The sequence below is a fragment of the Bidens hawaiensis genome, unplaced genomic scaffold (genome assembly GCF_021521415.1).
Source record: "Bidens hawaiensis isolate Kalapana, Puna unplaced genomic scaffold, B.hawaiensis_p1.1 tig00026205_1, whole genome shotgun sequence".
NCBI classification, from domain to species: Eukaryota; Viridiplantae; Streptophyta; class Magnoliopsida; order Asterales; family Asteraceae; genus Bidens; species Bidens hawaiensis.
In genome coordinates this window covers 152261-168227 of record NW_027494217.1, presented here as the reverse complement: position 1 = coordinate 168227, position 15967 = coordinate 152261, and the positions used below count along the sequence as shown (strand labels likewise).

Sequence of the window (15967 nt, the reverse complement as noted above, 5' to 3'; positions counted from 1 at the left end):
GAGCAATAGCATAAACATAAATTTTTAGGGGTTTTAGACATGTTTTAGGCTTTGTTAGGAATATGCAAAGATTTTGTTGTTATGTCAGGATTTGGCTGGAATCTCGCAATTAGAAATCTAACCACAATCTCGCCTGAAGGTTTCCGGAGGGCCTGGATGGAAGTGATGCGCTTTTCCTGCGCCTCACCCTGCCTGAGGGCCTAGGCACACACCCAAAGGGCTTTTGACAACATAGACCATTTATATGGAAATTTTTAGGCTTTAATGATCACGAGTTGTGCCGCAAGATACTGTGTCATACTATTATCGAAAACTAATGATACTTAATAATTAAAATATACAAATCCTGCTGAATCAAATAATTAAAGATCAAAGATCTATCTGGTAGCTAGTTGTGCATAAAAATATTGGTTTTTGTTCCACCTTAACTTTGCAGTTGGTTTTACAGAAATAAAATAGTAATGTCTGACAGATTGTTGATAGTTGTTTGAACTATGATTTGTATTTCCTTCAGTTTGATTTATAGCCATGGTGAAATCTTGAAATCTTGAACTAACAGAAGAATGCAAAAAGGATTACAACATAAAGAGAGTAAAGAAACTAACGAACTGTCGAAACAATTGTTATCGCAAACTTTGTGCTCTTAGACCTTATTAACTTATTATTCAGATAACTGAATGAATACAAAACATAACCTCCTATTTACATAGACTAGGAGTTTAACTGATATGAGCAAAATATGTAACAATTCCTTTTTATCAAATTTTATAATTGATTGGTTTTCTCAATTTGGTATTGATTCTGCTATTGCTTAGTTAATAAAAGCTTTATAAGTTAATCTTTATTCAATTCGATACCAATATCGACATATTCGTATCAATGTCTCAGTTTAAATTTGTAATATATTTCATGTTTATATTTATTTTTTCAAGAAGATACATATGTATACACAACTCCTAACTTAATATAAAAAAGTGAGAAACATAACTGGGAATTGCATTCTATGATAGTTTTTAGTTATAGAAAGACATTATAACCAAATAACACAAAAGATTAACCTTTATCAATAGTCACCTAATAAATTTGTCAATAATAAAATTACCATCAGCATAATCGTTTAATATTTACCGGCGAACACACACTCTCTATTTTACACCTACTCTACTCCTAAATCACCAAACCGGATTCGCAGACCAGGTTGATATAGTAAAATTACCAAACTCTCCCTCCGCATAACTCTGCAGTCCAACTTCTCGGAATCGTTCAGTAGGCAGCTTTTCTAGTCCAAACGGAACTACAACAGCCGCCACATTATCCATACTGCCTCTTTCAAGAGCGGTATCAACAACACAATCGGCTAATGATTATGAACACGACGGACTGTATTGTAACTCAAGGGGGGCATGAGTATGTAACTCCCAGAATATATCACAGACATCCTGCGGGTCCATCTTTTCAAGAACACCGTCAGAAGTAACCACCAAATAACTATCATTAGCTCTCAGAGGCTGCCAATCGGTCACCTCGGGAACAGATATGACACCAAAGCTGATGCAAAAACAATGAAAACTAAGTAAACAATAGTCTAGAAAGTCGTTTGATGCAAAACAATCAAACGGCCGTTCACAACACACTTAGAAAGTCGTTTTTACAAAAAAAAAAGTTAAAATTTGAAAATTATTGGTCAGAGCGGACGTCAGAACAATATTCAGATGGCCATTCTGACTAGAGGTGGCAATTGTGACCCATTGGGTTGAATGGATTGTATCAAAATGTATATGATGGGTCAAACTAAAAAAAGAAAATGATTGAAACGGGTCAAAACGAGTTGACATTTCTCCGAGTTTTTTTTTATGGAACGAGAAAAACGAAGAAAACTTTTTTCGTATTTTTGCGTTTTAAGTTTTTGATTTATATTTCGAGTTATAATTTTTAATTATTTTTTTTTGAATTTTTTGGTGAGGGGAAATCTCAACCCATTTTGACCTATTTTAAAACCCCTCACCAAAAAATTCAAAAAAAAATAATTAAAAAATTATAACTCGAAATATAAATCAAAAACTAAAAAAGTAAAAATACAAAAAAAGTTTCCTCTGTTTTTCTCGTTTCATTAAAAAAAACTGAGAAATGTCAACCCGTTTTGACCCGTTTCAATCATTTTCTTTTTTAAGTTTTACCCATTCTGACTCATCATATACATTTTGATACAACCCATTCAACCCATAGGTCACAATTGTCACCCCTAATTCTGACCATAGGGGTGTCAAACTTTGAAAATTATTGGTCAGAAAGACTGTATGGCCAATATCCGGATGGATGTTCTGGTCAAACTTTGAAAATGTATCTTACCTTAAATCAATATTTTTGAAAGTTATTTTTTCATAAAAGCTTTTGAAAATCATATCAAGACTTATTACATTATCATGCAAATATCAATATGCAAAGCAGCAAAGTTTACCTTTTAAAGGGCAAATCACCAATAGAGCGCGAAACAGCCAACTGACCATTAACCCGGGATACGCCATTCAACTCGAGAACAGAACCGCCAGCTGATTCCACCCGAGACCTTTCATCAACCCTGTCAGGATGGTGGTCATTGGTCAACTCTATGGCTGCAAAATGAGGTAAGCCATCAGATGCCGCCACTTTAAAATTTCCGTAATCTTTCATCCGTTTAGTAGCACCATCGCGTCTTTCATTTCTGTACAATCTCATTAATGTAGCTGCCATTTACATAAACATTCTATTATCAGCCTTTGTGAACTCAATAATAACCTAAAGTGCATAAAAGGTAACAAACATTGGTGCCAGTTAAACAGGTCATAAATATGCGTATTCACGTTATTATCTCGTGAAAATAACGTTAAAAGTGGAGGAAGGTTAATCAGGCATCATGTGGTGGCGTTGATAGCCGAAAGACAAGGGTACATGCACCAATCATGCAAAACTACTATCGAGCCGGGGGTCTCACCGGAAGCAGCCTCTCTATTCCTAAAGGGTAGAGGTAAGGTTGTCTACATCTTACCCTCCTCAGACTCTACCATAGCTTTGCTATTGGTGGGATATACTGAGTACGATGATGATGATATCCCAAGTCTATTCAGTCTAATAGTGCAAAGAAAATGCAAGAGTAATAAGATAAATGTATGATGTATCCATTAAATACATAACTACATGCCCTTTTATATACAATGTCTCAAAAAAATATTTAAAGAAGCTTAGTTTCTAACCTTTAGCCTCGGTAGGCGACTGGAACGTCTCAGAGCATAGGAAAGCCTTAGAGTCTCCAACATTGGCAGCTAGAATTTGATTATCTGCTATTAATATAACTGCTGCAGTGGAACCAGAGTTGAAGTTGTATCTAGATGCTTCCTTTAAAAAGTAAGAAACAAATTATAAACACAAGCATATTATATAGAGATTAGAGAAACAAAAGGAAATGCAGCAGCCACCACTAACCTCAGAAAATGCGGCATCGATATCTTCAATCGCCTTCAACAGCGATTCCTTCAGGATTTCCAAGTGAAAATCTCCATTGAAAATTTTTGACAATGTAAACTTAATCCTGTAACAAAAATGCCAAATACTTGTTGATATATGGTGTTGAAGTTGCTTAAATACGAGAAGGTGACAATTTAGAGGTGTTAAACCGGTCGTGTTCGCAGGTTGGTGGGTCCAACCCGACACAGACATGAAATTATGACACGAACATGAAAATCATGAAAGACACGTGAAACTGAACATGACCCGCATATTCGCGGGTTGACCTGAACACGACCTGTTTGACCCGAAAGTTTTTTCACTTTTTTTTGTGTTTTCACATATTAATGCCTAAAGTTTGCATTTCACAATAAAAAATACAAATTTATATAAGACACATTGTAATAATAAATTATTATGTTAATTTTCTTTTTAGTTTTAAAACTTGGCATAAGATACCAATGGGTTGACCCGAACCCGACCCGTTTAGCCAAACGGGTTCGTTGGTTCACCGTGACATTGCAGTTAATAAGTCTACTTTGATCAGAGAGTTACTAGTAGTGTTATAGAGTGTGTGTGCGTGCAGTGGCGAAGCTTGAACTAAGATATACCGCGGGGGGGGGGGGGGGGGACTCAAAATGTATTTAAAAAGTTTCACAAACGAGGGGGGCCTGGCTCAAATTTTTGGTTGAAAAAGGCTAAATTTACACTACGTAAAAAAAACTTCGGCCGAAAACGGGTAAATTTACACTACTGCGCGAAAAAACAGGGGAAGGCCTAAGTAAGCTTCGTCAATGTGTGTGTGTGCGCGTGTGTGAGAGAGGGATAGCAACCTTCCAACATGCAGCACATAATCACCAAGTTCCCCTTTATTTGGTAACATTCCCTTTGATATCTTGGACAAAAATGAAAATGTGGCATCCAAAAGAAAAGATGTATGCAGTGTGAAATAGTCAAGTAACAGCTTTGAAGCCATCTCACTAGCTTCTGCACCATTATGTCCATCAAAAACTGCTACAATCCCAACTGAAGTATCTCTAATACCATTAGGGCCTGCAGCACATGAGAAATCAACCATATGAAAAAAAACTTTATAATTGTTTTTAGAAACACAATATATACTTGGTTTCAAGTTTCAACATAACTTCAAAAGAAATTTATATTCAAACTACCTAGCATGAGTATTTTGTTCGCTTTTGCCATTTGAAGTTGAAAATTTTGTAGGAAAAAAGTTGCCAAAAATATTGAATTTGGGCCTAAATAATTTTGTTATTTAAAAACTAAATGATTATTGTACATTTAGTCTAAAATTTTTGAGTTATATATTTATCAATTCTTTACTTAAAATAAAATATAAAAAATATATAAATTCGGCTCGGTTTGGTTTTTTCAGTTTTTGTTACATTCGAAACCAAAATCTAACTCCGGTTTTTGAAGATTTGAAAAGCGTTCTATTTCAGTTTTCTTCAGTTTGGGATTTCGGTTTTGTCATTGGATCTTGAAAATTACGGGTCGAAAAAACTTTGACCCAAACTAATGAAATTGAGCCTAAATATCTAAAGCATTTGAGTTATATATTTCTTAAATTCTTATAATTTACTTTAAATTAAATAAAAAAAACTATAATTTTGGGAACTAAACCATAGGTTTTTGTTTCGGTTTGGTTTTTAGGTTTTTGAGTTATATACTTATTTAATTTTTATAAATTGGTTACTTAAAAAAATAAAAATCTATAAATTCGGTCAGTTAAGTTTTTTCGAATTTTGTTACCTGCAACAACCTAAACCTAAACTCAAGTTCGGTTTTTACAAAAACACCAAACTAACTAACCATCTAGGTTTTTTTGGTTTCATGTACATTACCTGGAAAGGGAATCCAGATATCGAGAGTACATAGAGCGCAATCTTCGAGTGATTTCCGCCGGCCCTGACGAGTAGCCGATTGACATCTTCCTGCTGCCCTAGGATCATGCTTCCATGTAGGGCACATTGGTGACTTGAACACCGCGGGCGCACCGCCTTCTTCATACACCGCCATGCACGTCTACGATTCGCCTGTGGTAAGTGTAATCATGCAGGCGATAATAAACCCTAATACCGAAAAAACTAATATTCTTTTCTTCATCTGTTAAATTCTAAAACCCTAATTAACACCGGAATATTTTATGTTACTGCTGGCAAGCCAAAACTTAAATGACTCCTCTATTTATAAGTATTGGTCGGTGGATATACCAAACAAATAAGTATTATAGACTAACTGAAATTCAAAAGACTCCATTGGATAATCCTAGTAATAATTGGATTCAAATACATTTAAAAAATTTATGTTATATATATAAAAATAAGAAAACAATATCTTATGTATAAAAAATAAGTTAACTTATATAACAACAAAATATGTATTTTTTTAATTTGATTTATTTGTGAAACGGTTTGGTTGGGCATTTCTAAATTCGAACTCCATAAAATTCTTTTTCGTCCATGATTTGGTTAGATGAAATTTTGTTTTTTTCGAATCCAATTTGAATAATGAACACCTGAGTTTCATACTGCCATTTAACACTGTAGAGGTAAGGTAATAAACCCACCATCAAATTAATATAACACCCGATGAGGGATAAATTATGCGCTAGGCGGAGGACATGGCGCCTTAACCATAGCCTAATAAAAGCGGACAGACCGTGCGCTGAGCGGGTTGCATGGCGCAACAACCATAGCCTAATATAATAAACATTCCCTGACACCTTTGGAATGGTAGCGTAAAGATTTTCACCAGCATGGGACAAAAAGGAAGAATTTACATTGGGAATATCACCCAACCAATGGGGATTGAAGAACACATAAAGGACGATACAAAATAGGACTACACGTCCATGTCAAAAGGCCATGATATCCATCAACCTCCATGACCGCGCAAATGGAGAATATTGTTGGTGGAAAGGCTGACAGGAAGGTTGACCATACCCCCTCTCTCTCCTCCTGCTATAAATACCAACATATCTGCAAACGGTAAAGGATCCACGATCCAATATTACAACTCTCTCTCAATACATTTTCATTGTATTACCAAATACTGATTCTTACGCCGGAGGGTGGTTACGGGAGAATCCCCCCCTATTCCTCGTAACGAGCTCACGGTGTTCTATTTTACAGGATATACTCATCTTTGCCAAGAAGGATTATAACCCGTCGTGGGGAATACTTAACCATTACCCTCAGACTACTTGTTAGACCTTGAGGGGTGGATCTGTGTTTCTTCAAATACAGACATTATTCATTCCCATGTTTGAACTTTGAGCATAAACATGACTTAAATGAACCGAATGGCGAAAATAATGCATCACCACCTTTGTCAATTGGTTTTGTCAGCATGGTTATGTTCATAATGTGAATATGTACACAAAACAAAAGTTAATTACCCAAGGAATGAATAAACGAGAAGCAGGACTTGAGAGCAGTTGACTTTGAAAGTCAATGTTGACCTTTAAGAACCAAATTGATAGCAAAAACGAAAGTGAGATTCATTGAGTTGCAGTATAGGATTAGAAGTGGGCTAACCAAATAGATTAATTGCAAAAGGCTAATCAAAAAGCTAGTCTTTGGGCAATAATCATTAAATTGAAGATTCTTTGACCAAATTAATGATTTAGACGAGTCATGGGCGAGAAATCGGGCTAGCATGGTGCAAGCCATGAAGCTAGCTCAACCCCACGATACAACGACCTGTGTTGCGTATCGTGAATGTGGAGATAGAGTTGGTTCGCGTCGTGTGGCCCAAAATAGATCCAGGTTGAACCCTAGAATCGTTGCGTATCTCGAAGTCCACGGGTGTGGCTTCACGTATGACGTATCGCGACACGTCCAAGATTTCAAAATTTTGATTTTTGACGTATATGGTCATTGAACTTGGATTAGATGCAGTTTAAGTACGAAACACATGAAATAATGTTTGCGATTGAGTATGTAACACTTCAAACAATAGGAAAAATGTAACAATCATAAATAAATATGAACAATTAGGTACTTTTAATAATCAATGAAGAATCAAACTACAAAGCGGGCTGGGTAAAAAAATACAAGTCCAAATTTTTAACGAATGTCACACACACAGGGAGAGCGCGCGCTAGAGATGGAGAGAGAGGGAGAGAGAATGAGCGAGCAAGAGAGAGGTTGAGAGAGAGGGGGAGAGAGAATGATTGAGCAAGAGAGAGAGAGAGAGAGAGGGAGAGAAGGAGAGCGCGCGTGTGTGTGTGAGGAAGAGAGTCAGAGAGAGAGAGAGATTGAATATGGGAGCGAGACAGAGAGAGAGAGAGCGCGACAATGGGAGAGAGAGAGAGAGCGAGAGAGAGATTTACCCGGTTCTATACCCGACCCGAACCCGATGCATAGGATATGGTTTTTAAAGGCAATACCCGGACCCGAACCCTACCCGATTATTACCAATACCCGATTTTCCAATACACGATCATACCCGAACCCGGGTATTTGAAAAACCCGATTTGTGCACCTCTAACTAAGAGTAGGGTTGTAAACGAACAGACGTCCGCTGAACCGTTTGACGGGAAGTTCGTATATATTTGTCCGTTTAATAATTGAACGGACATGAACAAAGAATTTCATTTGGTAAGTTTAACAAACAAATACGAACATACATATGTTTGAAGTAGAGGTGCACAAATCAGTTAACCGTTTGGTGGGAAATAACCGGTTAGACTGGTTTTTCGGGTAGGGTAGTAATCGGTTAGATAATTCGTTTTGACCGGTTAATAACCGGTTTTTAATTGGTTAACCGGTTCGGTTAACGGTTTTAAAATCAATAATACAAAACGGTTACTAACCGACGGTTAGAATCGATTAGTAACCGGTTAGAATTGGACCGGCTAGTGAGTTAAAAATCAGTTAGAAACCGAACCGGTTTCTATATCCACCTCTAGTTTGAAGTGTCCTAAAAAACAAACAACACCCACATGGCCACATGATCTAATGGGCCCTAGAAGTCTAAAATCAGCCCATCACACACACGCTTTCAAAAATTCAAATTTCAAACTAACAATAACAAAATGCAATCCACAAGCCCAAGAGTAATCCAATCTAATCTGTGAGATCGGTAGACGGTAGTAGCATACTAGCATGCATGGCCCAGAGTTTCCATAATATAAACGTGACTTAAATATTTGTATGTAATGATGCTAAACATGTGTAAAATTAGTCACTAAGTGTTGTGACCCATTTGAGGATTAGAATAACAAGGTTTGTGATCAAATTATTCATTTTGGAGTCATAGAGTTGTTACCCGTGTAACACATGTCGGACCTAAGAACTCTTTTTATGAAGGGCGATCGGAGGGCTTAATAGTAATTTTAGAGAAGCGATCGTGATCTTTACATATGTATAACACTAGAAAACTTTTTTTCAGACACCCCCCCCCCCACACACACACACCCCAAAAAAAGGGCTAGGTTCACCCTGCCCATTAGTGTTTTTATGTTAGTGGTTATATATGTTGCTAATTTGGTCTTGAGTATGTATTGTGCTAATGTTTTAGCAACGTCTAGTGGAATTTTAAGCTTAACATGTGTTCTTTGAAGTTGTTGGTGACCTCTAATCTAGCAGGGTTGATCAAGATTAGGTAAAAAAACATTGGCTAAATAAAAGTTGGAAAAACAAAGTCATGCATGATGCATGGATTGATGCAAGGTATGCCACTTCTAGCCCAAGTACATTGAAGAGCTAGGTAATTTACACAAAAGATCGAGCAAGGTTTGCAACACCAAGAGGTTGTGTAAACCTTGCTCTCCAAGTCTCCATAACCGAACCCAAAAGAATTAAGAATGCTTTTGTCCAGACAAATTAAGAAGATTTTCAATGCATGGAGTTATGCACACATAAATATAACATATTAGTGACCAAGACCGTCTCAACTCTTTTGGAGGGCTAAAACGAAACGAGAAACGGATGCCTTTTACGAGTTTTATTGTTATAAAGCAAAACGACTAACTACGAATATTGTTGTCTTTTCAAATAACTTAAGGGTCATTTTCATCACTTAGCATGTTTTTATTCTAACTTGAACACTTATCCATGAATGCCTTTATATAACCAACCTAAAATTGGAAGCCTTATTCAAGTGGGAGCCTAAAGTCTTAGCATAATTATACTCCCCCCTAGAGATGGCTCTCGTAGTGACAGATCTAGAAGAAAAATTCAAAAATATCTAAAAAAATGTAGATCTAGAGGCATCATAATATTTGTTAAAAAATATTCGAATACATAATAAAAAAGAAAAAAAAAGCACTAATTTGCACTTCGCGCGATAAAATTGAGGGGTATTCAGGCACCCTCTCTAGCTCCCCTAGATCCGCCCCTATAATAAATTCGCAAAGTTGATCGCACCAACTTTACTTCATGCGGAAACACCAAGGTATAAATGTAAGTGGAGAGAAACAAACTCAGGCAAAAGAAACTCAAGTAGTATAAGAACTGTATTCGGTCCTCGGGTGACCCAAGAGAATCCAAAAAGTATTTTATTTATAGAATAAATAAAATAATTTAATATTTGCCATTGCTTTGAACACATTATAATTTCATTAACTATTAATAAAAAATAAAAAAGATAATAGAAAAATAACTTAGATACATATCCAATATTTGACTTGTACTAAACTTATTAATTATTTTTTATAAAGATAATAATGAAAAAAACTACACTGTTATATATGTTTCCAAAGATAAAAATCCATTTTTACATGAACATAATTCGATCAAAACCCGTGTTAATTCAAACTTGTTTGACTCATAACATAACCGACCCTTTTGACTTTCAACAAATTTAAGATTCACTTCACATGTTTTCTCATAATCCATATATTGTAAATACAATAGACAGGTTACTGAATATACATGGCAAATTTTATAATTATTTAATTAGTCTTATATCAATCAATCAAACAATTTGATTAAGAAAGTAACAACTTGTTATTTAATTTGTATTTGATTAGTTACATTTTCTATTGCAAGTTGCATACGAATATGATTGAGTGGTTCCATGCAACATCAACTAGTTAAGTTCCGTAAATTCTAGACATAAGTCGAGACTTCTTGCAACTTGTTTGAATCGGGCCTACACCTTCACCCTTTTGCTCACGCTCAATTTTTTATATGCTTTTTTTCTTGTTCTTGGAAATATTCCCAGAAAAAAGTATCAATATTTAAAAGTTATAAATATTAATAAGTAACATGATCATATAGTGGTTAGTTTTTAAGTGAGTGAAATGCGGTTTTCGTCCCCGTGGTCTGTTTAAATTTGTGGTTTTAGTTCAATAGTTTCAAATTTGCAATTTTCATCCTTATGGTTTCATTTCACTTGCAATTATACCCGATCTCACTAACCCCGTTAATTCTGGTCGTTAAACACATCAGTATGCCCCTCACGTCAATTGCATCCTTGTTCTCCCCAAATAAACCCCAACCGTGATCCGCAAGCCCCCTCACGGGAGGGTTGTGGTGTATTTGAGGAAAAAAAAAGGACAAAACTGCTCCTCACGTGAGGGACACGCTGATGGGTTTAACGATCAGACTTAATGGTGTTGGTGTGGTTGGGTTTAATTGCAAGTGAAATGAAACCACAAGGACGTAAATCGCAAATTTGAAACTCTTGGACTAAAACTGCATATTTAGACAAACCATAGGGACGAAAACTGCACTTTACTCTATTTAAGTATTCACCTCTCGAAATGAGGATTCGAAGTTCCTCGAGCTCAAACGAAGGAGCGAGTTTTATAACAACAAGTTCATTCAATCGACAATCAACAATCAACAATCAACAATCGGTGTCGTGTCAAGGGACTTTTAAAGCATACAATAATACATTAACATGTTGTTAATATCTTTTATGTTAGTGACCTAACATCAACGCTCTCTCTTAAACTGTTATAAAATTATTATTTTATAGTAACAAATAATAGGCTAGAATGTTATCAAGTTCAACTCATTTGTAGTCTGATATTTTAGATTCACGTATTAGTTCAATTCTTTTATGTTTGACTTAACAAAACCTTTTTAAAAGTGTTCAAATCCTGATGTAAATACATGATATTATTTCTACTATTTGGATCCTCTATTTGAATCCACGTTTGTATGAATCCTTTACATTAAACCAAAATCATGTGTTTATTTCGAAAAGTCAAAATTAATCAGAAGATGGATTAATCAGTAAGGACTTAACATACAAGGAATAGAAAGAAAAACCAAAGAAAGTCATATGTAACAAATATTAATGATATTCTTTCACTTAATTACAAGAACGATCGACCGTTAGATGGATTAATTAGTAAGGACTTAAAGCATATAATTCTATATAATCTGTCATGAAGTATTCTGAACTCTATTAACATTTTAAGTTTTTTTTTTTTAATTAAAACGACTTTCTTATGTGTTAGGACAATACACTTTTCAATTTGGAGATCTCTGTCCGTTGTCTCACTCTGGTCATACCATGTTGTCTTAACCGGGCTCACACTGGCTTCAAAGTTTGGCTTGGGCGTTGCTCCGTGAAACCATATTGTCGGCTGTCACTTGACAATCGTTGTGCCATCAAAATAACAGAATTCTCAGGCGTAACACACAATTTTGTTCTAGCATGAGTATATTAACATTTTTAGTATAATCACATTATTCTATGTTTTTTTAAATAAAATCATATTTTACATCAAACATTTTCTATAGATCAAAAAAGTCACTTTGCTGATTTTTTTTTTCAAATATGAGAAAAGCAATAAAACTTAAGGTCCTATTAGGTCTAGAAACTTCCTATTTGGTCAAAAACACATGGATTTTATATAATTGCCCCACATATTATCATATTTTACAGACCAACCACCAACTTGTCAAAGTAGAATTTTCCCAAAAGTAGAAAGACCACCACTCTATAAAGATCTATCAGTTGTCAAAATGTTTCCTCAAATGTTCTTCATCTCTTTCAAAACACACACTGATTAACTTCACATTGTTTTCACACAAAGCATCCTCAAAAACACCAATCTTTAACCAACATTCTCGTATCTTTTTGTCATTTGATCCCTAAGTTAGATCTTGTCTCAATAATTCACTCCAAGATCAAGAATCTGGATCTTGAATTTTTGTTTTCAAAAGTTTTGTTCAAAATCTGATTAACCCATTTGAGATTAGATTGAAAAGATCATAACCCATCAACAATTTTTGTTAACTTGAAGATTTTGATAATGAATCCTTTGTTTTCGTTCGTTAAAGAAGAAAACTCATCAGGTGATAGTTCAAGTGGCGCGGGTGGATCGCGGGGAAAGCAACCCGCGCCACCGCAGCCAATGGAGGGCCTTCATGAATCTGGACCTCCACCTTTCTTGACAAAAGTTTATGATATGGTGAATGATGAAAGTTTTGATCACATTTTGTCATGGAATAGAAATGGTCAAAGCTTTGTTGTTTGGGATCCAAATGCCTTCTCTACCAACCTGCTTCCAAGATATTTTAAGCACAATAATTTTTCTAGCTTTATTAGGCAGCTTAACACCTATGTAAGTTACAATCTCCCTTTTTTTCTTTTTTTTTTATGTTTCTTTTTAATATTTGTTATAGAGGTTGGCATGGGTTGGTTTAAATTATAGGCTGAACTGTTAAACACACGGTTTGGTATGTCGGTAGGATTTGGTTGGTTTTACCGGTTTGGCTGGTAATTTATATATATTTTAACATTCCTAGGTAGTTAGGTTGTGTTTTGAAAATCTAAAGTGAGAAAAGGTTTTTGATAACAATACATATACGTAACTATAAACTATATATTCTAAAATTTAAAAATGAAAAAAAAGGGTTATATATAAATAAAAAAATTAAGTTAAGTGGTTCCATCCACATTGAACCGAACTATTAAAGCGACAAATTGTCGTGACCGAATGTGAACCAAATCGTTTGGATTTTAAATTGGCTGGCTTGCTTTTGTTTGGAGGTTCGGTTGGTTTCAACAGCTAAATTAGCAGGATAAGTTAGGTATTTCTTATGTCTACTTGCGTTATGATAAGTAGATATACCAGATGATTTAATAGATTATGCGTAAGTCGGTTATATAAACTCTTTTTCTTGTAATATCTTGCAAACATTATGCACAAATTGATAATATATATTAGATCAAATGAACACATAAATACCTAGTATGCAAAAAACACTAGATATGACCTAGCAAATAACACATAATTAAATACAAGATTCTAGAAATGAAGTATGATATAACGAATATTGTTTTTGGCATATGCATGTTTGGGTCTTTTGTAAGTGATGTTGCTTTTTTTGTATTGTCAAAATCCAGGATTTTAACTAGTATTTACATTAAAACAAATTAAAAAAAAAATAGTAAAAACTCTAAAATTGGGGGAGTTCAAAAATGTGTCTAAGTGATTAATTATGTAACAAGTCAAAATATGTTCATGAATAATATTTGTCCGATGTTAAATATAGTTATGAAAACTATATTATTCAATGATAGTCTAATTTCTTACATAACATGCATGGTGAGTTTTATCTATGACTACGTCTTTCTTTGTGTAGGGATTTAGAAAAATCGATCCTGACATATGGGAATTCGCTAACGAGGCGTTTTTAAAGGGCCAAAGACACATATTGAAGAACATAAAAAGACGAAGAGCTGTTTCTCACCCTCCACCACAACAAGAACCAAACAACCCATGTGTTGAAGTTGGCAGATTTGGATTAGATGGTGAAATTGAGCGTTTGCAACGTGATAAACATGTTCTTATGATGGAATTAGTGAAACTTAGACAACAACAACAAACCACTCGCGCCCATCTTCAAGAAATGGAGTTGAGATTACAAGGAACCGAACAAAAGCAACAAAAAACAATGACCTTTTTAGCAAAAGCATTGCAAAATCCCGAATTTGTTCAAAAACTTGCACAACATAATACAAAAAGGGAGCTTGAAGGACTCATGAACAAGAAAAGAAGACTACCCATGATCGATCAAGGGGCAGAATCATCCCAACAAGTTGAACAATTTGGAGGTCTTTACGGGGACCAAGTGTCTGAGCTTGAAGAACTTGCATTAGAAATGCAAGGTATTAGTAGATCCAAAAGAGTTCAAGAAGAAAAAAGTAAAGAAATCATGAGTGAACTTGATGGCGGGGATAAAGATTTTGATGACGAGTTTTGGGACGAGTTGTTTGATGAACATTTTAACTAATAGGCCAGCCGTATAATGGACATTGTTCATTCCTAACCATTTTATTTGATCTCAATTGTTAGCTAACGCGTTTGTTATTGATATTTGTAGTTAGGTACATTGGATGATGATGATGATTGAACAAGATTTGATGATCTTGGATTGTGATCCTGTTTGTTTAGTTGGTTGGGTTATCTTGTTTTAACTTTTTTGATTTTCGGGTTGTTTAATGTCACTTTGTTTTGATCTTCTCATATATCACTCTTTCTTGATGATCAGATAGGAAGCAGCACAAGATTCTGCGCTGCAATTTTGGGACTTGTTTAATTGCTAGTAATTTGTAATCATTTTTGTGGTTATGGTTATATGTATTTGAAGTTTTAGTTTATGATGATGATTTTTGATACTTGTAAAACAACCTGTTTTATCCAAAACTAGATTTCATAAGTCGATACGGAAACAAATCTAGAACACAAATTCAAGTTAAAGTGTTTGAGGTGAGGAACCCAAAGACTTAAATATAAGTGTAGCTAAATTCTTTTAAGCGAGCATTGTAGTGGTAATCACTTGTTTTTTCTTTGCCAGAATTCTTAGATTTGAATTTTGCTTCCACGGTTTCCTAACATAATTTTAGTAATGTTACATGCTCTGCACAAACTGTGATTTATCTGAATTCGTTCGTTAGAAGAGTATTCACGAGACCTTGTAAGTTTTTGGTACTGAATTGTGGTTAAAAACAAATGGTTTTTTTTTTTTACTTTATTAGACTTAGAAAATATAAATCGTACCAACCTTATATGAATTGAACATTCTCATAAATTTCACTTATATTTATCAAATAGTTATCAGGTCCACTCCTAGAATATCTTATAGTTACTCTTCAAGTTCCATGACATTATGATTTAGTTCCATGACACATGACTGAAACCCGCCCATAAATGATAGTCACTGCCTGCACATCCAGTAGATAGGTCCTATATTAGTTATAAGTGTCAATGAGTCAAAATAAGCCGTTTCGCCTTCATTTAATGTTTACCTTGCGTGTGTGTTCAACTTTTAATAAATTTCGATTGTCTCTGGGTCTAGTGGGATCAAGTTTTTATCTCTGTCAAAGCAACACGGGTTAGAGTCTCACAAAGTGGATGTTATTACTTATTAGACTTTAAGAGTAAAATCAAAGGGGTTGTATGTGATTGCCGTTAAAAAAAGTTGATTAACATTGATGATAAACATGGAAAATTATGAAAATAAATAAAACGGGTTTATTATTTTAAACTTTTACT

At 34.8% G+C, this 15967-nt stretch overlaps 1 protein-coding gene and 1 pseudogene across 2 annotated transcripts; one reads left to right on the top strand and one right to left on the bottom strand.

Annotated features, from left to right (window-relative positions):
• Positions 1-758: 758 nt before the first annotated feature.
• On the bottom strand, positions 759-4562 carry LOC143573114 (putative protein phosphatase 2C 50; annotated as a pseudogene). Its single transcript, XR_013142371.1, has 5 exons — positions 4248-4562; positions 3460-3712; positions 3231-3372; positions 2459-2723; positions 759-1548 (listed from the first exon to the last, which is right to left on the bottom strand). The product of XR_013142371.1 is annotated as a putative protein phosphatase 2C 50 (transcript).
• Positions 4563-12623: 8061 nt separating this feature from the next.
• On the top strand, positions 12624-15223 carry LOC143573102 (heat stress transcription factor A-7a-like). Its single transcript, XM_077058072.1, has 2 exons — positions 12624-13030; positions 14055-15223. The coding sequence occupies exons 1-2, from the start codon at positions 12719-12721 to the stop codon at positions 14703-14705; spliced, it is 963 nt and encodes a 320-aa protein (XP_076914187.1). The 5' UTR covers positions 12624-12718; the 3' UTR covers positions 14706-15223.
• The last annotated feature ends 744 nt before the right edge of the window (positions 15224-15967 follow it).

Excerpts from the sequence above, each read along its gene's own strand:
- LOC143573102 (XM_077058072.1), top strand. The coding sequence starts at position 12,719 with ATGAATCCTTTGTTTTCGTTCGTTAAAGAAGAAAACTCATCAGGTGAT. Across the intron at positions 13,031-14,054 it reads TTAGGCAGCTTAACACCTAT|GGATTTAGAAAAATCGATCC; the intron begins GTAAGTTACAAT and ends TTCTTTGTGTAG.